The 25,021-nt window shown below is 37.7% G+C and overlaps 1 protein-coding gene across 3 annotated transcripts in view; it reads left to right on the plus strand.

The window, feature by feature from the left end:
- The window catches only part of LOC138743220 (protein KIBRA-like), a 92,573-nt gene that overhangs the window by 33,940 nt on the left and 33,612 nt on the right, over positions 1-25,021 (plus strand). For 2 of the 3 annotated variants that reach the window (XR_011344734.1, XM_069898178.1), the window contains exons 5-11: positions 1,002-1,081; positions 10,524-10,653; positions 11,152-11,304; positions 12,191-12,264; positions 13,560-13,802; positions 15,577-15,666; positions 19,071-19,753. Coding sequence is in view for 2 of the 3 variants with exons in the window: in XM_069898178.1 (XP_069754279.1) it covers positions 1,002-1,081; positions 10,524-10,653; positions 11,152-11,304; positions 12,191-12,264; positions 13,560-13,802; positions 15,577-15,666; positions 19,071-19,753 (1,453 nt within the window). In the remaining variant the exon portion in view is untranslated. The remainder of the gene's footprint in view (positions 1-1,001; positions 1,082-10,523; positions 10,654-11,151; positions 11,305-12,190; positions 12,265-13,559; positions 13,803-15,576; positions 15,667-19,070; positions 19,754-25,021) is intronic. The other variant, XM_069898179.1, reaches the window with a different exon arrangement.

Raw genomic sequence — 25,021 nt, forward strand, 5'->3', positions numbered from 1 at the left:
ATCAATTTGGTATCACCACATTGGCATTTCTCTGTACTAGTTTAGAGCTGTAGAATTCTGATTCATAGTCATGAATTGGTCTTTTCCTTTTAAAATATTTTTATTGAGTTTAACATCTAAATCCTATGGTCATATGGCCTTTTAACGAAGATTTTGTGGTTTCATGAACGAGGCAAACAATTGATTTGTTTATTGGCTGTCAGATCTGGCTGGACCACATGCATCCATCAGGCTCTATTCATGTATGTAAAAATAACTATTTCAGATTAACTTCACAAGGCAGTGTTCGAGTCCCAATCATCATGAGGTGCGTCATCAATTATCTTCCTTTCATCATAAATGGAGATGTTTGCAATTGATCGTACAATATTCAATTATATCTGCAGCTTCTCGGCAATTAGATCATAGCTGGATTTTGAGCTCACTACTTTTCAGCACTAACTCTAAATCTTTTGATTTTCTTAAAATTTAAAAGTAAATCTCTTGCCTCTACTTAATGAATAAGCCTTCACATTTCTCTTGGGGAGAAAATTCAAAAGATTCACTGTCCTTTAGATCAGGAATTTCTCCTCCTCTCTTCCAAATTTTTAACAACTTATTTTGAGACTGATGCCTGATTTTCGACATCACAGCCAGGAGAAAGATCAAGTTCATATCTACCTTGTCAAACCACTTAAGAATTTTGTCAATTTCAATGAGATCACCTGGACATTGGTCCTATTCTCTTAATCTGTTCTCCTAGACCAAAACAGTAATCCCAGGAATCAACATGATGAACTTTTGCTCCATTCCTTCCATTAAAATGAAACACATCCTTGAGTGTGCAGACCAGAGCTGTGAAGAATATCACATTTGTTTCACTAGGGTTTGCAGAAAGGTCTGCCTATATTGTTCTTTTCACATTATGACTCTTTGGTTCAGAAGTGGCTAAGTATTATCACAAAAATATTGAAAAATAACATCAAAATTATTCCTGAATTATGTAATTTTTTTCACAATAGGTGAAAAAGTTGAAGAGAGAGTTAACTCACATGAGGCACGAACTGCAGTACAAAGAGCAAGGATTTGAAACTCTCAAAGCGTGAGTATAAAATTCAAAGACCTTGTGGGGAAAAAAAATATTTGCAAAGAAATACAATTCTTAATAGAAATAGCTTTTCCACTTCAAATGCATGTCCAATGGAAATTGTAGACTACAATTAGAGAATGGTGAATGTTATATTTCTGAATGAGAAATGGGTATTTGTGATTTTTATATAGAGTCTTATAGTTAATCATTTTTTTTAAGAAAAATGTCAAAAACATGAAGCATGGCAACAAGGCATTTCGCCCCTCGAGTCCATTCATCGAGTGGACACCCAATTAAGAAACACCTCCGATACGTTTCAAACGATGGGAGGAAACTGGAGGCCCGGGGAAAATCCATGCAGATCTTACAGACAGCACAGGATTTGAACCCCGATCCTGATTGCTGGTCCTATAAAGGTGTTGCGCTATGCCAACTGTGCTGCCTATGCTATTTATCCAAAAATTTCAGTTATGGGTGTCTCAGTCAGAAATTGACTTTGGCACTGCAGTCCGACCTGTGACTGAATTTGGTCAAGCCAAATTTTGGAAAAGGAAATTTGTTGAATGAACTGGTTTTCATAGAGATATTGAAGAATAGAAGTGAGCAAGCACTGTTCCAGTCATCAGGATTTAGCAAATGGAATGCCCCTTGTTGAGACCCCCAACAAATATTTTGGGTATGATAATGGATGAATAAACTTGTGTGTTTTCAATTATAAATGATATGATATGTTATGACTAATTTTTAACCATTAACAAAATAACACAGTGGCCACTAAATGTATCAGCAAAACATCAACAGTATGGAAAAAGCTTTTCAACAAAGATCATTTGAGGTTAAAAGCCAATGGAAGTATCTAAACTGGATGTTGAAACAGAAAAATTTAAGGTTAGAGTTGCACATAAATTTAAAGGAGAATTATGGCCAGAACATAGAAACATTCCATACAAAAGCAAGAAATGATGATAAGTATTTCAATGGCAGAAAATGGTGGGGGGGGGGGGTGGGGGGGAGTGGTTGTGGAACTCAAAAAATGAAACTTAATGCTGAGACAATTAATTCACAATGGAGAGGTGCAAGGAAAAAAATGGATCATCATTTTTATTCATTAAGTAAAAGGATTTGAAACAGTGACTAAAATCAGGAAAGTTTAAATAATAGGTGATTCTCAACATATTTAGGAATTGGTAATAGAGTTGCACAAATTCAGGAATTAAATAAAATGAGAAATTACAGTTAATTTTGACAAAGAATTCTCAAGATGCAGATTAATTTACCACGTATATGAACATTTGAGATTCCTTGAAGCACACAGCATGGTTTGCGTTTAACTTTTTGAGAAGGAAGAAAAAATTAAGTTAGTTTTTGGTGCTCATAACAATGTGGTGGATTTAACTGTAAGGGTGAGAAAGCAAATTAAGAAAGATGTAGATTGCCAAAAGACAACAAGGGATTGGTTGAATTGCAAGGATAGAAAAAGAAACAAGACAAAATAAATGGTACAAACTTGTAAAGTATATGTCAAATGATCTCTGAAAGTAGTAAGAAAGATAGATAAATCTGTGAAGTTGGCTAACAGAACATTTCTTTCCCTGAAGGCCATTCTGAAATAATACTGGTTCAGCCATGCTTGGGACATTGTGTTCTGGTTATTGTGTCACAAAAACACTGGAAAACAGAGGATATTTGTAAATATGTTGTTGGAGCTGAAGAAGTTTCATTCTAAGATCGGACTTGTTTTTGAAGTGACAATGAAATAAAGGCCTGGATAGGATGAATAGTAAGGACATTTTCTCAGCAGAAAAGTGAATAACAAGGGCCAGAGATTTAAATTGATGGAGGTGTTGAGGAAATATTTTTCATCCATTTTGTGATAGATACGTGGTATTCACTGCCAGATAGAATGGTGAGGCAGAAACATTCATTATACAATATTAATTATGTATCTCCATGAGCTCAATGTGCTTCAATATTCAAGGCGCAGAGCAAGACTGGAAGTGAATGATCTTGCTCAGTGACTATGGATGCAATGAGCAGAATCACCACCTCCTGTGCTATAAATTTCTAAGATGTTATAATACCTTCTGCCGGTGATCTTGTTTAGACTTGTAGAGAAGTGCCTTTGGAATGTGACCTAAATTTTGATTAGCAACAGCTTTGTTGGTAACAAAATACGTGGAAACTTGAAGCAAGATCTTTTATCTTTTCACCTTTGCTTTTTTTTTGCATGCACTTTGTTTCCTGTTTTAGTAAGTGCACATTATATTTGTGCTTTGGAGAGCTTTTTGTTCTTGTTCACAGCATTTTGGTTTTTTTGATCTAAAGGATGCTTGCTGCTACTACTGGAAAGATGATTGTCTAGAAATTAGATCTCGTGTCACCTTTTATTATATGTCATATGATCCAGTTTCTGCCCAAACTAGAACATGAACAGAGCATGAATCAAGGACAATATAATCATTCCAGAACACATCATATGTCTACCACATGTTCCACACAAGGCTCCTAAAGCAGGCAGAAATTCTTACTGATGTGCAATGCATGTTTTATTGCTATTTTTAAGATCACCAAGAACATTAGAAAGACTGCACATTTGAATTTCAGCCTCCTTCAGTTACTATACTCACCCCATACCCATCCTAAGACCGTAAGATATAGAAGCAGAAATGGACTATTCAGCCCATATTTCCGCCTCACCATTTAATTGTGAGCTGTTCCATTTCCCACTCAGCCCCAGTGCATGGCCTTTTCTCCATAACCTTTGATGCCCTGGCTTATCAAGAACCTATCAATCTTTATCTAAATATACCCAATGACCTAGCCTCCACAATTGTATGTGGCAACAAATTCAACAGATTTACCACCCTCTGGCTGAAGAATTTCCTATGCATTTCTGTTCTGTTCTAAGCAGAAGTCCTTCAACCATGAAGTTGTGTCCCAGACTCTCCCTCCATTGGAAACAACCTTTTTATATCTATTCTGTCCATGCGTTTACTGTTTTTTTCTGGTTCCTTGACCAACAATAATTTCTGGACAGAAATTGTTCCATCAGGCATTTGCAGCAGGGATTCAGAAAGCCCGGTCATATTTGACAAATTTGCTGTAGTTCTTTGGGGATGTGACGAATGGAGTGAATAGAGGGGAACACATGGATGTTGTAAACTTGGATTATCAGAAGATGTTTAATAACTTGTCATGTAGGATGCATGGAGCTCGGGGTGGTGGGGGGCAGTAATGTACAATAAAACCCTGGGAAAAGAATTGCAGAAAATAAAAAGGTAAAATATGCGGGTTTAAATTTGGTATGCCTCGCCATTAGTTTGCCAATCATGTGAAACACAATCTCAAGCAACCAGAAAATTCACTTATCCACAAATCCCCATAGTTGCTGGATACCAGGGGCTTAACTCTATTAGCATGGATTGAGAATTGGTTAACCAATAGAAGATAGTGTTGGGATAAATTGATTTTTCTCTGGTCAGCAATCAGTGGTAAGTCGAGTGTTGCAGAGGTTTGTGCTAGGCCTGCAACTGATCCCAATGAACATTAACAATTTGTACGGGAGGACTGATCACATTAAATTAAGTGGAACTGCAATTTTGCAGAGGATGCAGAGTTTAGAGAGGTATAGGTAAGTTAAGTGAGTGACAAAGAGTCTGACAAATGGAGTACAATGTTGATAAATGCGAGGTCATCCACTATGGAAGGAAAAGAGAAGATCAGATTATTATTTAATTGGTGAAAGAGTGCAGCATGCTGTTGTAGAGAGTGATTTGGGAGCACGTGTATATGAATCACAAAATGTTAAGTTTGCAGGTGCAACGGGAAACCCAGAAGCAAATGGCATGTTGGTCTTTATTGCTAGAGGGATTGAAGTTAAGAGTAGGCAGATTCTGCTGCAACTGTTGAAGCTACTGTGCTGTTCTGGTCTCCTTACTTGCGAAAGAAAATACTGGCTTTGGAGGTAGTGCAGAGGAGATTCAACAAGAGATGAGGGTTTTAATCAACATGGAGAGATTGATTCCTCAGGCCTTGCTGGAATTTCGAAGAACATGGAACAGGTCAGCACAGTACAGGTGCTTCAGCCCATGATGTTGTGCTGACTATATAAATGTATTCCATGATCAGTCTAATCCTTCTTTCCCTTGTAGCCCATAATTCTCCATTTTCCTTGCATCCATTTGCCTATCCAAGAGTAATTTAAACATTCACAGCCTTCACTACCACCCCTGGCAGTGCATTCTAAGCATCCATCACTCTATGTTTATATAAAAATAACATACTTTTGCCATCTCTCCCACACTTTACTCCACTCATCTTAAATGGGTGTTACCCTCGGTGAAAAAGTCTGGCTGTCCACTCTTTCCCTCTCACAATCTTGTACACCTCTAGTAAGTCTCCTTTTCCTTACATCCTTCAAAAGAGAAAAGCCCTAGATCACTGAACCTTTCTTCATAAGGCATGTACTCCAATCCAAGTAGCATTCTGGTGAAGCTTCTGCTTCCACATCTTTCCTATGATGAGGCAATAAGAGCTGAATGCAATTATGAGAGTATTACAGACCTGCAACAGTAACTTACAACTCTTGAACAATACCCCTGAATGATAAAGGCCAGCACACCATATGCCTTCTTAATGACCCTATCAACTTGTATGGAAATATTAACGGATCTATGGACTTGGACCTCACGATCCCTCTGTTCCTCCACACCACTAAGATTCCTGCAGTTAACCATGTACTCTGCCCTCAAGTTTGAGTTACAAAGTGGATCACTTTTCTGGATAGAACTGCATCTGCCATTTCTCTGCCCAACTTTACATCCGATGTCCTTTTTCAACCTATGACCATCTTCTCAACTATCCAGAACACCAATCTTTATGTTATCTGCAAACAAAGAATGAGAAGGGATATAATAGAAACAAGTTACATTATGAAAGAGATAAGATGGGGAGTAAAGTTGTTTCCACTGGGTGATGAGAATTTGCCTCAGATTCAGGGGAGTAGATTTAGGATGGAAATGAAGAGGAGCTGATTTTTCCAGAGAGTAGTGAATTTGTGGAATTCTCTGCCCAAAGAAGCAATAGAGGCTGCCTCATGCAATATATTTAAAGGACAATTAGATAGATTGCTGTAGAGCAGAGAAATTGCAGGTTATGGAGAAAAGGCTGTTAGGTGGTGCTGAGTCTATATTCAGATCAGCCATGATCTTGTTAAATGATGGAGCAGGCCAGATGGTCAACTCCTGCTCTGACTATCTATGTAAATCTCCTACCCATCATTATCACTGCTCCAAATAGCCTTGGCAGTCACCTTTTCCCTCAAAACCTCTTACCACACCTTCCTTCCTTTGATTCCCTTTCTTTCACCCACCATAGCTGCTCATTGGCCATGCCCAGAGTAATTTCAGTTGCATATTCTGAAATAAAAGTCTTAACTGGTGTCCGGCCACTTCAGTTTTCCTATTGAATTACGAATATGGTATCCATCCCCAAAATGGTTATTGCCTGTTGCGCTGAAACTATTTAACAAGCTGAAGAAATTCAAGACAGAAGCAGTTATCTAAAGAAAGGTAACAGAAATCCTTCTGTGATATAAAGTATAAATTTCTATACTGCTTGTTCCTTATTGTGTGCTGTAAATGGATTACATGTTTAACATTAGTTATCAGTAATAATAATTCAATGTTGCAAAAGGAGATGAAGACTCTTAGAGAAGACGAACAGAAATCTGGCAAAGTACACTCATCTTTATGGTATTTGTTTCTCAGGGAAATTCTCCCTCCAACAAAATGAAGACTACACTACTATTTAATTACTTTATGGGGGTAGTTTGAAGATTGAGATCAACGGAAAAAAAAGATAATGTGTAGAAATTGAATGTCACCTGTTCAGATGTTAATACTGTTCATGTATGACAGAGCAATAAACATTTGTTCACAGCATTCAGAGTCACATGAGACCCAGGCAATGTGGATTTCTAAAATGTCTTCTGACCTCCAGTGCCTTTCCTATGCCTGATTTACTGTTGCAAGGGGAAAGTTAGGCATCAGAAGGGATGACTATGGCTGGGAAGGATAGTCTTTAGCCCAGAGTTTAGAAGGGCAGATGTCAAGTGAGGATTGTAAAAAGGATCTGGGTGGCAAGCTGGCAGAAGGCCCTGCTGAGCATTGGCTGAATGAGATTGGGGATGAATGTCTAATCAATTCCATGAGAGGGCCAGGTCAATAAATCTCTGATTGGGTTTGTATATCTGTATCAAAGGACTGGGAAATGCGATGAATGGATAGTGAGTTGAAATTGTGTGGGCTGTGATACTGGCATGGAGTGCTAAGGAAGTACATAAAAGGAAACATAGCAGAGGTGAGTTAAAAGTACCAAACTCCTTGGATAAGATGTGCTCAAACTGATTCCCAGCCTCGAACTCCTCTGAGCATAAGCAGGTCGACCACGCAGGACTAGGAAGGGCATTTGCGTGATTCTATCTATTGAATGTCATGTCATTGGCAATTTATTTCCAAACTCTCATTGTCCTTGAAAAGTTGGCAGTAAGGTGACTTCTTGAAGTGTTGCCATCCTGGCAAGTGTACACCTGCTGTGGTATTGATAGTTAGTTTGGATCCCAGATTGATAATGGAATTTTAATATATCTCCATGTTAAGAAGGTGTCTTGGAAGGGAACTTGTTGGCATGACTTTTCTATACCTTGGCTAACTTTGTCCTTTTGGCAATAGATATTGTGGTTTTAAGAAGTGCAACAAGTTCCCAAACTTCCTTTCTCTTTAATTTCTCATTGAAATTGAGTTGTAAGCCTAAGGTTATGAATTCTGGTTTCTAGGCAACCATCCTACTTTGTAACTAGGGTATTTCCTTGGCTTGAATACCAATACACTGATTAACTGAATGGAGAGCATCATAATATCTTTGTAATCAAGTGAAACTATTAATATTACTGTCAGACAATGATTTGGAAGCAGGGAGGGGTTTATTTCAAGCCAAAATCAGTTTACTCAAAACAGAATATATTTAAAAAGCAGAGTTGCAGACATGAGAGAAATTTACCAGAAAAACAATGTAACGTGTGTAAATTGTTGAATATTAATTTAACTTCATTTACTGTCAGTAATTTACAAACAGCCTCACTCCTCATTGTCGCTCTTAAGTGGTCTGTTTAGTTGTGCATTTGTGCAATAAAACTTGAATGTTGCAAACTTGCTGTCATTTGTTTGTTTCCCAGCAAGCTTGGCTTTCAGGATACCTTGCTATTAAATCATGCAAACAATAAGGTTGAAGTACAAGTCTTCCGGAAATAACTAAACATGTTGGATATACGAACTTTAGTATTTACATGTAACTGAATTTTAAGTGTGGTGATGGGTTGAAATTTAATGAAGTAATTTCTGGTAGTGAATATCAACTTTATGAGAGTGGATTCTTATTCCTTTCTATTTTTAATTATTACTTAAGATTTGGAAATGTTTTTTTTTTGCTATTTCCTTTTTACTGTTGGATTATTTTGGTTTTTGCTATTGAATTGTGTATTCTCATGTGCTTTCTCTGGTTTAGATTGCTATCATAGTGAAAATTCTTCAATCTATTAGGTGGCAGGCACCTGATTTGGTTTACCTTTCTCACAAATTCCTTTCCTCAAATTCCAATTGCTGTGCTACTTCATGTTATGTGAAATTAGTTGAGGGTGGTACAGTTAATGTAGCAGTTAGCACAATGCTATTTCCAGCACCAGTGACCTGGGTTCAAAACTGACTCTGTTGAAAGGAGTTTGTGTGTGCTCCACGTGACCAAACTGGTTTCCTTCTACTTTCCAAAGATGTATGGGTTAGTATATTAATTTGTCATAAGAGTGCAATTGGAAGGCTCAGGCTGAAAGGGCCTGTTACCATGCTGTATTCCCTATATTACAATTAAGATGTACACAAAATATAAATAATTCAATATTTTAATAATTAGTTCTCTGAAGTAACTGTTATGTGCCCAAAGGACCCCAAAACCCAGCAGCAATAGACATTCACCAAGACAAGTGGCTTTCAAAACAAAAGTTATTTTTAATCAACTTCAAACATGAAAATAGAATCAAACTTTAACTTAACTCTATTCTTATACTATACTAACTCAAATTACCCCCTTCTAATTCTAAGCACGTGTGTATGTAATGTGTGTGTAAATTCAAGAAAAGTTCTTTGGTTCATAGTTCAATCGCACTTTTCCTTCTTCCAAGTTCTCTGGTTTCAGGCAATCACCATACTGTGCACAGAATTTAACATGTATAAAGTTCACCAGGCTTTGGTGCTTGAAAGATTACCGCTCAGGAAGGTTCTTGTACGGTTTGCTGTTGGGGTGACTGTCTTAGTATCTCCTTATCCCTATTTAGTAAAAGTTGCCCGAGTCAGATACTTCATCAGTGGGGTTCGGCTACTTACCTATAATGTTATTGTTTGTCTTTCGGACGACTCGGTGGAGGGAGAGGAACCTGCAGATGCATCAACGGTTAAATGTTTTCAAAGAATGTGACTGAAAATAAAAGTTTGTATATTATGCAAGTGAAGTTTGTTCAGTGTGAGTGCGTATAACATTTTTGTCTTTTAAACTGCTTATTCTTAATACACTTTCATTAGTTAAACAGTGTAACAGCAAGTCGAAAGTAAGCAGAAAATATTTATCCGAATCTACCAATCTCTATAGGTGCTGGATACCAGGGGTTTTACTGTATTGTATTTCTTGAACATTGATTTCTATGCCTTATCTCAGTAAATATTTAAGCTGAAACTATTGAATTACATTTTTAATTTGACTATTACTGCACATTCCTTTTTGATGAAGAAAAACTGCACAGAAATATTTTGATGTTTTGTAAATTGCCAAGACCAATCCTTAATATTTAAACTTGTGTGTGTGGTGTGTGTGTGGTGTGTGTGTGGTGTGTGTGTGGTGTGTGTGTGGTGTGTGTGTGGTGTGTGTGTGGTGTGTGTGTGGTGTGTGTGTGGTGTGTGTGTGGTGTGTGTGGTGTGTGTGTGGTGTGTGTGTGGTGTGTGTGTGGTGTGTGTGGTGTGTGTGTGGTGTGTGTGTGGTGTGTGTGTGTGTGTGTGTATTGTGGTGGCACTCCACCACAGAGATCAAGCTGGCACATCATGCGGCACCCGCAGTAGTCAGCAGCAACATAACGCATTGTAACAAGTCCCTTAACACAGCAAACTGCAGCAGTTGAAAGCTAAACCAGTACAAGACTAGCAGCCATAAAATGGCTCTGTCCATGCTGCCCAGCTAACTGATCAATAACAGGCTGGGGAAGAAGGATATTCACAAACGGTGGGAAACTGTATAAAAGGGGCCTTTCCAGTCTCAATAAATCTCAGAGCTTTACCTCCCACACTACAAGTGTGTATGTTTCTTTGTAACAGTCAGCTACAATATAAATATATATATATATTTATATTTCCAGAATTGATCTAAAGATGTCAGCGTCTCAGGGAGGATACAAACTTGATGAAGCCAAGGCGATTGTGAGTGAAATGAAAACCATCAAAAAAGCTATTAGCTCTGGAGAGAAGGAAAAAAGAGACCTAATTCAGGTAGAATCTGAATGGCATACAGGCCAAGTATTTCAATCACTTACCCGTTCTGAAACCTGAAATATGACTCATGAATTCTTTGCAATTTTGAGATTGGTTTTGGATGAGTAATAACTGATGATTACATTTGTTAATGTTTGTTTTTAAGATAATTTGCTGCATTGGAGAGTAATTTCATGGGATGAAGATAATAAATTACATAATCTAAGGTTGCATGTCTGAATAGTTATTTTAGGACTTTGAATTTCATTAGTGTAAAGTCTTAATATTTTGAGCATGGTAGCTTCCTTTCCCGTTCATTATTGGTTATAATATGGAGAAATATGTGCATGTAAGGTAAAAGGATACAAGGATTTGCCAGGATTCAGGAATTGAGGTGAATGGTCATCTTTGCCCTTAATGAGTGACTGAATAGTCTCAGATGGTGCTGTGCATTGTCCTGAGCAATGAGAATTGAAGTGACCTAATAAAACAAAATATTTTTTATTTTTTTTTTAGAACCTAGCTAGATTGAGAGGTAATTTCCGACTTCAAACAGAGCTTCATTCTGATCTTTGGAACAGCCATTCCTTGTTAGCAAATTCAACACAATCTGTCAGCCGCCTCTGCTCAGATGTTGGGTCCCAGACAGATGTTTCAGGAGATGTAAGTGTATGTATATTCTGACATGTTTCATTTTTAATGATATTGATGTGATAAGCAATGCAAACTCATCAAATATGATGATATTTCTTTGGTGTTTTTTTTTCTCACATATTCAAGAAGGTGCTGTGGGATCACAGCCTGATGTTCTGTAGAGGTCTGTGCCCAAAACAGAGATCAAGGAGAGAATGCAGGGACAACTGATTAGATTGGATTAATGAATGGCCATTGATGCAGGCAATGGGAGAAGGTTGGAGAAAGGGTTGCAGTAAGAAGATTATTGAAGAACCACTAAGGAAGTGGGGTGATTATGACCAATGTCTGTTGGAATAGGGGGGGGGGAGGGGGACATGATTAGCTTATCAAGGAGCCTGAGGAGGGGGTGTTTATGTTGTTGAGAGGTTTTAGAGAGGATCAAACAGAGGATTGGCTTCATGGGGTGAAGAATGGGGGTAATTATTGGGGCAAGAGGATACAAAGGAAACTACCCTTAATAAAATTGGAATGGGGAGAACAGGCTTTTAAACACTGATTGTAGACTCCTGGTTAAGACCTTAACTTGAGTTTGTCGCTCATGCCAAATGGATGATTGTGGTTGAACGTCACACAATTTCCTATATCGCTTAGTATCTGTCAAATATTAATTTCTTCACATCTCACTGCTGATTTGTTATGACCTGCTCCGCTCCACTTTCCCATTTCACTTACATTGTAAACAATAGTCAATCTATTCTACTTTATAAATATGCATTGTTGACTCTTAAACTGACTGTCAAGATAATACAAACTATTTATTTTGCATTGACATTCTGAAATAAAATGGAAGATGCTGCAAAAATTCATTTATTTAGTTGTACTTGTGCTGGAATTGATTTTCAATCTGTTTCATTTTTAGTTTGTTTGTGGCAGAAACACCAAATTGGCTGAAAAAGTGAAACTTAGCCTTCAATATGAAGAATCAAAGAGAAGGTCAGTACAAAGTGCTGCTCCAAAAGTGGTCAACATTGGAGTAGAAATAGGCCATTCATCCGTGCCGTATAGTCATGAGCTGATCCATTTTACCACCAAACTCCATTGCCTAGCCTTCTCCCATTACCTTTGATGCCCTGGCTAATCAAGAACCTATCAATCTCTGCCTTAAATATACCCAATGACCACAAACACCTGTAGCCACAAATTTCACAGATTTACCACCCTCTGGCTTAAAAGATTACTCCACATCTCTGTTTCAAATGGGCACTCCTCCATCCTGAATTTGTGCCCTCTTGTCCTAGAATCTCCCACCATGTAAAACTATCTTTCTACAACTACTCCATCCATGCCTTTCAACATTGAAAATATTTTAATGAGAATCCCGCCCACCCCCCAACTCATTCCCATAAGTTCTGTGAGTTCAGACCAAGAGCTGTCAAACGGTCCTCATATGATAACCATTTCATTCTTGGAATCATTCATGTGAACATCCTCTGAACCCTCTCCAAAGTCAGCACATCCTTTCTTAAATGAGGAACCCACAGTACTCCAAGTGAGGGCTCACCAGTGTCTTATAAAGCCTCATCATCACATCCCTGCTCTTGTATTTGATTTCTCTTGAGAAAAAAATGCTTGCCTTCTTCACCGCCAACTAAACATTCAAGCTTACCTTCAGGCTATCATGCACAAGGACTCCCAGGTCCCTTTGCATCTGGGAATTTTCAATTTTCTCCCTATTTAAAAATAATCTTCCTGTTCATTTTCTTCTACTAAAGTGCATGATTGTACATTTTCTGATATTGTATTTCATTTTTAATAATCATTATTGTTTCTGTCCTGAAGGATTTTAAATTTGCTACATGAAGTAAAATTATTCTAAGACTTTAAAAGCTGGTTTTGGTTCATAAATAAGTTTCCATTATTTTGTGTTGTTTTACCAAAACTTTTTTCACAATCTATCTGTTAAGCATGTAAATATGTCAGTTAACTGAAGAAATTCTGGGAATATATTCTGAAATAAGAAAATACTTGATACAGTTTGCTTCATAATCCTAAACTTCAGGTAGAAAATTGGGTGATATTGGTATAATTACACGGAAAATTAACAAAAGTTTTGCAGAGGCTATTTTTTCAGTTAAATTATACTTGCATCTCCCATTTTGTCTTATCTTATTCTCAACTGATTGAATTTGTTGAATGTTCGAGAGGCCCAATGCTAGATTCAAAACCAAAACTTTGATCATCTGCTTTATGTTTTAGTTTTCAGTGATTTTTTTTAAATTTTGTGACAGGATTTCAAATATCAAAATTGAGCTAGCTAAACTCACTAGTGAAGTATGGCCTGGAGTATTGGATGCAGAGCGAGACAGGCTGATATTGATTAATGAGAAAGAAGAACTATTGAAGGAACTGCAGTTTATAAACCCTCGGAAATGGGTACCCAGTGAGGTGGAACGGCTGGAAATGGAGCGAAAGCAACTAACAGAAGACCTACAGGTAGCAAGAGATACACAAAGCAAAGCACTCACAGAAAGGTTTGTATTTTGACAATATAGTTTTGATATTTCAAAAGATGAAAGGAAATGTTTTAAAAATGATCAGAATGTAAGTAAAATAATTTGCACATGGCAAATTAAATCTGACAAGATATTACACCGTAGTGTTTGTTTTCTTGTACTGGAGAAACAAAAGAACTGCAGATAGTGGAATCTGAGGCAATAAGGAGAAGTTGACAGGATGAAGTTGGTCAGGCAACATTCACAGAAAGAAATGGTTAGCCAGTGTTTCAGGCCAGTACCCTTCATTGGGACTCCCTTACCGAAACCTGTTATGCACTCAACCCAAAATGTTGATTAACCATTTCTTTTGATGGATGCTGCCTGATAAAAGTTCAGATTTATTGTCAGAGTACACATATGACATCACATACAATCCTGAGATTGTTTTTTTTTTCTTGTGGGCCAGGCAGAATTACTACTTATCAGTAGTCCAAAAAAAAATTGTACTCAAGCAAAGATTTGTACAACAAAATAGAAATGAAAACAAAAAGGAAATGCACTCAAACTGTGCAATACAGAAAATAAATATTCATTGGTCTCTGCAGCTTCATGTTGTTTGCTCTTGGTTATCTCAATTTGCTCAGTTCAGTACAAGTGCAGGAACAATGAAAGCAAGTTGACAACAAAAAGGTGCTACATCACTGAGAAATAGCAATGAGGAAGCAAAAACTGGCCCCAAGGAGTTCACTTAAAGAGATGTTAGTGCAACTTTGGAACCAAAGATGATAGAGTGAATATGGAGAATATGTTTCCAGTCATGGAAGTATCTAGGACCAGAGGATACAGCCTCAGAATAAAAGGATATCTTTTTAGAACAGATGAGGAGAAATTTCTTCAGTTAGAGTTGGAGACTTTGTTGCTACAGAAAACTGTGAAGCCAAGTTATTACATATATTAGAGCTGTGGCAGGGCTGACATAATCAAATTTAGTGGAATAGGAGACACCAAAGCTTCACCCCCAGATGAGCTCCATGCTCGATTTGACCAACAGAACAAGGAAGAACCACTCCACACCTCAACACCCCCTGGTGTTCCTCTACTGTCATTGTCCGAGGATGCCTTCTAGAAATTGAATCCAAGGAAAGCATCCGGTCCAGATGGAGTATCCAGCTGTACTGAAAATCTGTGTTGACCAACTAGCCAACGTTTTCATGGATACTCAGGATTATTTTTATTGTGTCATAAAATGGGAAAAAAAAGTATATTACATGGTTTCCTTTAGTCTACCATAAGGCAAACAAAGATTTTCTATCAGTGGAAATTGCCCAGTGCTCCTCACAGCCTTAAAAGAGAGTCCCGCCTAGAATCATTGAGTGTCCCTGGCTTTGCTTCCAGTGCTCCCGTAGCCACACAACCTTCAGTCCAAGCCATCAGCAACCTGAGCTCCAGGTGGAAACCTCTGACATGATCAGGAAGCCACCAGCACCCCCTTGCACCTTTTGTCGCCAGCAGCCCACAGCCTGCATGGGTTCCTTGCTTCATCAACAGCCAACTGTCTGTGTTCCTTAGTCGCAGAGCCCCTTGCTGGTCCAGAAACCTACAAAGGCACCTCAGAATGTACAGATGTGAGCCAGATAAAAATACTGGCATAGACTGTTGAACTAAGTTGTCTAATTCTGTGTTTTAAATGCTATGTATTACATTTTTAGCAACCATAACATTTTATGTTTTTCCATTTGTAGTTACTATTTTTCATGAGAAAAATAATTTTATTGCTGTCTTAGATTTATAATAAATTGGTATTCTGCAGATTAAAAATGCACAGCAGGAGAAACTACTTGTTGGGGGAATTAGAAGAAGCAACACGGTTAGCATCGATGTTGCACTCAGAACTGCAAAGGTGAGTTATTCTGTGAATATGTGGATGGATTAATTATTGAAATAATATTAGGATCAAGGAATTTTGACAACGCGTTGCTGCTTTTATTTTTTTCGAGTTTTGTCATAGAAACGAGAGTTTACAATTATATTTTGCAGTGCAAACCCTATGTGTTATGTGATTGAATTTTATTGGAAAACAGATCATTTAAAGTCAATGGTTTGCAACTTTTTTCTTTCCACTAACATATCACTTTAAGTAATCCCTATGCCATTGGTGCTCTGTGATTACTAAGGGATTGCTTAAGGTGGTATGTGAGCGGGAAGGGAAGGTTGAGAATCCTGCTCTAGACCTAATTGTCACTGAAATATTTTGCTTGAGAAAAATTGTCATTGGCCCATTTCCTTTGGAGTTATGAAACCATGAACATAACAAGTCAATTAGGTACAATTAAAACAGTAATTTTCAAACTTCTTCTTTCCACCCACATACCACCTTAAGGAATCCCTTACTGACAGAGCACCTATGGCATTGGAAATACTTAAAGTGGTATGTGAATGGAAAGAAAGGTTGAGAACCACTGACATAAAGCAAAGTTCCTGGAAAATGCCAAACTGTTTCCACATCTGGCCAATCCCAGACCTCCAATCACTACCCTCCCACTCCCTACTGCCTTCTGTGTTTGTTACTTCGAATTTTACGCATGGATTTATTTCCAGTCCATCATTGACTTAATTTCTAACTTTGGAAGAATTTCCAGGACTGATTATTTTAAAATATAATAAGATCTGTATGTCACATATTCGCCTAAATAGTTTAGTAATCAGAATCAAGACAGAAGTTCTGTTTTGTGGCAGTATCATAGTGCAAGCATTCATATTATAAACATCTTAAACATTAAATTTAAATAAAAAAATAATAGTGCATGAAAAGTAAGGCAGTGTCTTTGGTTCAATGATTATTTAGGAATCTGATGGCAGCGGGGAAGAAGCTGTTTTTGTGCTATTGAGTGCTTGTCTTTAGGCTCCCAATGATAGTAGAGTGAAGAGTGTATGGCCTGGGTGATGGGGGTCTGTGAGGATAGAGGCTGCTTTTTTTAAGAGACCGCCTCACGTAGATGTCCTTGATGGAGTGAAGTCTGGTGCCTGTGATGTTGCAGGTGATGTTAAGAACCCTCTGGAGTTTATTCTTGTCCTGCGAGTTGGCGCCTCCATACCAGGCAGTGATGCATCCAGCCAGTATTCTCTCCACAATATGTCTAGAAGTTTTCAAGAGTTTTTTGTGACATGTCAAATTTCCTCAGATGCCTTCTTTGTTTTTGCATCAGCATGGAGGATCCAGGTCAGATCCTTGATCCACCTTGTTCATTAAGAAGGGGAGCATGAAAAATGGAAGGCAACCATGCTTCTCCATTTGATAATATAGTAGTTGATCCCTTTCCTCAAAACTGAATTTCTTTTGCAGGTGTGGGAATCTGGGACAAAAAAAAAACCAAACTGCTATTAAACTCATTGGGGCCAGGCAACAACTGTTTTGGGTCAAGAACCTGCATATATTTGAAGGAGGATAATAGCCAGTATAAAGTGGAGAGAGGAGGATTGATGAAGAGTGACGAGAGGGATGGCAGGCAGTACAGCTAGGAGTTGGGGGGGTGGAGTTAAGATAGACTGGAGTGAGAGGTGGAAGAAGACAAATAAAAAGGCAGAAGAAGTAAGTGGAGGCACAAAAGGTGCAAAAATGCTGGACTGACAAATAAGTTTATTGTCATCTGCTTATATGAGTCAACCTGAAGAAACTGCATTCTCCGATCCTTGGGTGCAAAATATGCAGACATACAATCAGTTACAACACACATAGGTGCTGACTTCCTTCACCATTTTACTTTTTATTTTCTAGTCTGTTTCTCGTTTCTTTGTCTATCAGAAGAATGCACTCAATTGCTGAACATTCAAGCTGTTGAAAATCATAAAACCTTAAATGTTGGAAATTTCAAATAAATATTTGAAATGCGAGGAATATTGATCAGGTAGCATTTCACATGAATACACTTTGATCAAAACAGAACTATTAGAAATCAAATGTTTCAAGTTGCAGAAAATGGAGAGAGCAATGGTAATCAACCAGTTTCAACATTATTCTTTTATCCCACTCTACTGATTCCTTTTCCTTTAATTAACATCTTCTTTGGCTAGATCAACTATAATTAACAGACCTTCATCACTTTTTCAATTGGAACCATCATCGCCTCTATCTGGATTATTGGCCGATCAAAACCCCTCTTTGTTCTCTACCACTCAAAACACTTGAGTACAAATTTGTCTAGGCTCAGCACAGTAAATGCAGCTGGTAGAGCTCCTGCCTCACAAATCTAGTGACCAGTGTTCATTCCTGGCCTGTGTAATTTGTGCTTTCTCCCTGTAGGTTTCCTTTAGGGGATCCAATTTTCTCTTGTGTCCTCAAAAATGTACAAGATGGTTGGTTTTTGGCCTCATTTGTGTTGAATAATCGAATCTGTGGGGGGGGAGGGGTGTTGTTGGGAATGTGTGGAAAATGAAATGGGTTTGGGTCGGATTAGTGTAAAAATGGGTGCTTGATGGTTGCCATTGCTTAATGGAATGAAAGGCTATTTTCTGTACAATATCTCTCAAAGACTCTGACTCATCAGTTCTATTTAAAGTCTTCCTGAGTTGCTATATTTCTCGTCACAGGTCAACCCATAATCCTGTACGTGCTTTTGTTTCCTATGTACTTTTTTTAAAATTCAGTAAAAAATATTCAGTAATATTGTCTGGACCATTTTAATCAACTACTAAAAATTGTAGTAAAACTACAATGGTGGAGAAACTCGGCAGGTCAAGCAGCATAATTTATATATAAAGATACATAACCAACTTTTCGGGCTTCATCAAGGTATGAACAAAATCTAGGTAGGTGCCTGTATAAAGTAATAGGAGGGAGAGGCAGGAGGAGGAGTACAACCCCTCAGGCAAGAGGAAGATAAGGGAGGGAGGGCACAAGACAAAACAGGATGAGAGGGTTGGGGGGATAGCTCTGTGAATGGAGAGGGAAGGGGGAAGAGAACTAGAGGAAAGTAGACAGGGATAGGATAAAGAGGGAGACCAGGGAATGGTCTTGCTGAAACCGGAGAAGTCGATGTTAATGCCATCCGGTTAGAGAGTGCCCAGACAGAATATTAGATGTTGCTCCTCCAATTTGCGTTTGGCAGTGTATGAGGCCATGGAAAGAAATGTCAGCGTGAGATTGAGGTGCAGAATTGAAATGGTTGGCCACTGAGAGATCCCTGTAGTTGATGCAGACAGAGTGAAGATGCTCGGTGATACAATCCCCCAGTTGGCATCCTATCTTTCTGATGTCTCGCTGAACCTTCCAACTACTAATAGTTGTTTTTTTTATTTCTCCCTAAGTCTTTCAACCAGCACTCTTTCACTATCATCTGGAAGCAGCAAAGGATCATTAACGTCGAGCCATGGATCTCTTGGTGCATCCAGTCAAGGATCTTCAAGTTCTTTTAGCATGACTGACCTGTACTATGACCTCTCAGAACAAACGGTAGATTTGGATTATCAGTATAAATTGGATATCTTGCTTCAAGAAGATACCACAAGCAATAGACCTGGAAGCTCCATCACCACCATACATGAAAATGAGGTGGCAAACACTCAAAATTGTTCCTCCCACATAGATACATATGAAAATCGAATCAAGTTGCACATGCGGAAATATTGGTCTGAGACTCCCAAATCCCTAACTTCATTGAGCCCAAGGTCATCTTTGTCATCCTTATCGCCACCTGGTTCACCTGTGATCAGAGAGGTTCAGTTTTTGGTATCTTCAAAAGATTCTCTTGTGGACCATGCCAGTACAGACTTTGAAGAATCAGAGCTGCCCCACACCATTGCTAACTTTAGCTTGCACACAGAGGATGAGAATCAGATTCCTTTAAAATCTCTAGCTCCAGATACAGACTTTTCAATTTGTTTAAACCTGGAAAGTGAGAGCAAGTTCGAAGCTACACCATTTAGAAATTCATCAAACTCACTGAGTGAACAGTGTGGCGTTTCTACCAAATCTTGTGACAGAATAGAAGGTAAAATATATTGTGTTCCGCCATTGAATCCTTTGGTTTAAATATCACTTTCAAATGTGCATATTTTTAATGTTTCTTTCAACAGTATCTGTTTGATGCAGATTTCTTTTTATTATATGTCACTAGTCAAAAAAGTGTAAAACAGAATCAGTAGTTTGCCAGATCAACTACTATCAATCCAGATGGAAATCAGAAAGAGAAATTTAATATTTGAAATGAAAACAGTTATTGTTTTAGTACACAGAGAATAGTTGATTAAGCATTAATTCAGAAGCTCACCTCAAATTTGCACCCCAATGTTCCAAGGTTTGCTGTCTATTTGTTGTTGGACCAGCATGGACTTGGGTACTTTCTTTATTTCCAGCATGTCCCCCTCCTGCTTTAGTCTCGAGAAAAGGTCCCGGCCTGACACGTTGACTATCCATTTCGACCCATGGATGCTACCTGATCAACTGAAGCCCTCCAGTTTCTCTTTGTTCACTCTAGGTTCCAGAATCTGAAGTTCTAGTGTTTCTCTATGTCCTTCTGTAATCTGGTTTTTGCCACAGCTGAATCACAGCCACAAGATGAGACTGATGCCAGGTTTTCATATCATTTTAAAACTGGGTTTGCTCTAGCCCTATGAGGTGTTCCAATTGCACTTCGTTATTATATATGTTACCCAGTGAGTCCTTTACTCACAAAAATACTGTCAGAAGAAGCAGAATAATTCCAAGGGAAGAATTATTTAAAATACCTCTGTTCTATCATGTATGAGCCTGAATTTTTTTATTTTGCTGAAGTAGATTTCTAACCAACGGCTCTTCATTGTTTAAGGTGTGGTCAGTATAAAGGAAAAATGTGTTTATTAGTTTTTGAGGTTCCACTGGAATGTTGTTGAATGGAATGTAAAGCATTCAGGGAATTATTTTTAAAAATTTAGATGTACAGCATGGTAACAGGCAACCCAATTTACATCCAATTACCCTACATCCTGGTATGTTTTGAATGGTGGGAGGAAACCAGAGCCCCCGGGGAAAACCTGGGGAGAGCATACAAACTCCTTACAGACAGTGTGGGATTTGAATCCTGGTCCTGATCACTGGAGCTGTGCTAACCGCTACATCAACTATGCCACCCCAAATCAATGACTAAATTAGTCAGAAGTCATTTGTGACTAATTGTGGCATTCCATCGTTTGGAATGAGCTTTCATCTTAGAAACTGTATTTGCATATATTGATTCACTTGATTGGAGCCCATCCTAAAGTATTGTTGCTTTCAGCAGATTGCTATCAGGAGTTGCTGGGGCAATGTATTCATTTGGAAAGAAGCTAAGGAAATCAGTGTTTTTTTGTTGGACATAATCAAGTCCTGTCCCATGCGCTTTCTATCTGTAACTGAGGAAAAAAATTTAATGTATGGCCTTGAACTAGAGCTATACCATGCTTTGCTAGAATGATAGATCTGACTCGACACCTGATGAAATATTCAAGCTGATTATTATTGTAAGAAATCAGATTGTCATTATCTATATCAGGAAGTGGGTCATGTGCCAAGTAATAGCAAGATAGAATATAAGAAAGAGATTGAAACTCCAATGATATGATGCCATAATAACTACCTCTCTTTCAATGTCAATGAGATGAAGGAGAGAGTGCAGAGTCCATACCCATGTCCACATTAATGGTGCTGAAATTAAAAGAGTAGATAGCATCAAGTACTTTGGAATATATGTGTCCAATGACCTATCCAGGGACAAATGCATTGATGTGACGGTCAAGAAAGTGCACCGATGCTCCTATTTCATTTGAAGACTCAGGAAATTCTGCATGATCTCCCTCCCCCCCCCCCCCCCCCCCCCCAACTGTCAACAATTCGGACAGATGCACCATGAAAAGCACACTTGATGGATGCATCACAATGTGGCATGGGACCTTCTTTGCTCAAGATCAAAAGTTATAGAATGTAGCTCAGACCATAACGCAAACTTACCTCCTATCCAAGGAGAACCTCTATATCTCCTGCTGCCTTAGAAAGGCAACCAATAACCAATATGCCCAACAGAATTTTTGCTCCCTCTTTCCATCAGGGAGGATTAAGAGATTGAAAGCTCACATCAATAGGCTTGGTTTCTTCCCTGCAGATTGAATGGAATAACAGGGCTCTCATGCTACCTGTGGTGATAATTGATCTTTCTTTTTATTGTAATCCTCTACTTTGTAATAGTGCCCTTTACATGGCTGTATGAATATTAGAGATAACCTGTTGTTATGTTCTCAGAAGCAGTATTCTCGGTGAACCGGGTACTTTGTGACAAATTAAATTAAACTGTCCCTCAGGATTCAGCCAACTGATAACAGAATAGAGCTACTTTGCTCAAGGACATTAAATTATCTTGCAGAAAATATATTCTGGGTGCTATCTTCAGTAGTTATTGCTAAACTCTCCCATAGACTATTGATTTATCACTGTGATCAAGGAGCAGCTTCTTTGACTACTGGGAAGAAGCAGTTGAGGAAGAGACTGGTGATGACTTTCTTTGTGTCAGGTAGCAGAAAAACCTTTTGATAATTATTGTAATCAAATGTGCCTTTTCTTGTAGATGATCACGCTTAACCTTGTCTCCGAGGTCCCCTTGCACATCCTTCTCTTTCCAGACATGGGAGCTGAGTTTGTGACTTTGTGATCTTTCTGCCAAGTTTTAGAGTTGGCATATCATCTTCTCCCAAGCTCTTGTTGTTTCTCAGTTGATATTAGGACTTTTAGGCCTTTTCAACTAATTGTTGTTGGTTGGGGGTGGCCGTGAAGTTGGACTGGATAGTTTACTCTTGCGGGGGAGGGTTGAAAAAAGCCTTGAGTGGACAGAATTATGGTCGTGGAGTTCTTCCAAGTATTACTTTCACCAGGAGCTGACTGTATCTTTGCCCTTGATATTCATCTTCAATCTTTGCTGTCGGAGATGAACTGTTGGTTATTTGAGCCAAAGATGGCCATGAAAGGTCTAAAATAATCTACATGTTTATAGTCATTAGCAAATTTCTGGATTTCCCAATAACTTTTTTTCCCAGATTGCAAGTCACCAGTTTTCTGCTGGAACTACCGTCAAGTTCCTGCAAGGCTGCTTCTTTTTCCTTAAGTCATGATGGAACTTCAAAACCAAGAGAAACTTGCTTTTAGGACTAAATAGCTCCTAGATCTACTAATGCCTATTATTAAGCCAGGTTTCTCTCCATGGTCACTAATTGTGGAGCGATACAGGGCATTTGAAACTCTTTGATCACCAGGTAGTCTTTTTTTGCCAAACTTTATTTAAAGATAGAAAAAAACATAACATACAGTCTGATAACAATCAAAAACTGATTTTACAAAGATACATATATATATTTTAAAAAAAACAGAAAAATAAAAATAAAATTAAAAAATTAAAAAACCCAATCCCACCCTCCCACCCCTTCAGCCAGCTCCCTTAAGGGGAGCCAAAAATATAGATTATATTAAAAAAATTATAAATATTAAGAACAATTCAAAGTATATCTAAATGTATATATTCCAAATACGGAGACCATTAGCTAATAAAAAAGGAATACCTATCATGTAAATTATAGGTAATTTTTTCCATAACAATACAAATTCTCAATTCATTGTGCCAATGTAGTATATTAATCTCTGTATTGTCTTTCCAAGTACTCGCAACACATTTACGCGCTACTGATAAGCAATTTGAATTTTATCCAAACCCAATCCATTAACAAAATCAAATTACCCAACAAGAAAATCGTTGGGTCTAATGGTAATGTAAAGTTGTACAATTTTTCCAAAACTACTTTAATTCCTTGCCAGAATGGTTGAACTTTAACAAAAGTCCAAACAGCATGTAGAAAAGTTCCAATACACGAACCACATCTAAAACATGAGTCTGAATTACTAAACCCATATTTTTTCAGGTTCTCCAGAGTCAAATATATGTGATGTAAAAAATTATAATTAACCATTCCATATCTTACATTAGTCAATTTGATTACATTATCCTGACACACATCCGCCCAATAATCTTCAGGAAAAATAAACACTAAATCACTCTCCCATTTAAATTTAGATTTTTCCCAATCCGGCTTATTCATATTATCTTGTAACAAATTATACATAACCAAAATATAACCCTTCCTTGGTACAGAAGAAATCAAAGACTCAAATCTCGACAAAGTAGGTAAATTCATCTCTCTACCATAATTATCCTTTACCAAGGCTTAAAGTTGGTAATACACAAACAAAGAATTTACAGATATATCAAATCTCTCTCTCTCAATTGATTAAAAGAAAGAAATTGTCCCTCTTCAAAACAATCCTGTATTGTCTTTATACCCTTAGAATCCCAACTCTTTGAATAATTATTAAACATTGAAAAAGAAATAAGCTGATTATTATACAATGGAGTTAAAATTGATAATTTATCTTTTGATCCCAAAACCCTATTTGTTTAAATCCAGATCTTTAACAAATGTTTCAATACCGGCATATTATATTCCTGTAACAAATTCAAGTTCCAACGAAATATAAATTCAAGTACCTCGACCTCCGAAATACACACCATTTCCATCTTAGCCCAGCTAGGAGGTTGATCTAGATCCATCAACCTGCTAATAAACTTCGACTGGGCCGCTTCATAATAATTTTGAAAATGTGGTAACTGAAGTCCACCTAACGCATATTTCCATGTAAGTTTATACAATGCCACTCGAGATAATTTACCTTTCCATAAAAACTCCCGCGCTGCCTTATTTAAATCCTGAAAAAAAAATCCTTTGAAAGTAAACAAGGTATTGACTGAAATAAATATCAAATTTGGGGAGAAATATTCATTTTAATACAATTGACCTGACCAATCAAAGTTAATGGAAGATCTTTCCACTTAATCAAATTTGCTTTAATCCATTTTAATATAGGCACATAATTTAATTGATACAATGACTGATAATTAGTGTCTACAAACACACCTAAATATTTAATTTTATTTGTCCACCTTAATTTTGTAATAGTTTTAAATTCAGAATAATCTCCTATTCCAACTGGTAAAATTTCACTTTTATCTCAATTAACTTTATATCCTGTAATTCTCCAAATTTCAACAAACACTCTTGTAACTGCTTCAATGACCGTTCTGGTTCTGTCAAATATATCAATCTGCAAATAAATTAATCTTATATTCTTCATTCATAACTTTCATCCCTCTAATTTCATACTTTTGTCTAATAGTCTGAGCTAATGGTTCAATAGCCAATGCAAATAA

The sequence above is a fragment of the Narcine bancroftii genome, chromosome 9 (assembly GCF_036971445.1).
Source record: "Narcine bancroftii isolate sNarBan1 chromosome 9, sNarBan1.hap1, whole genome shotgun sequence".
NCBI lineage: Eukaryota > Metazoa > Chordata > Chondrichthyes > Torpediniformes > Narcinidae > Narcine > Narcine bancroftii.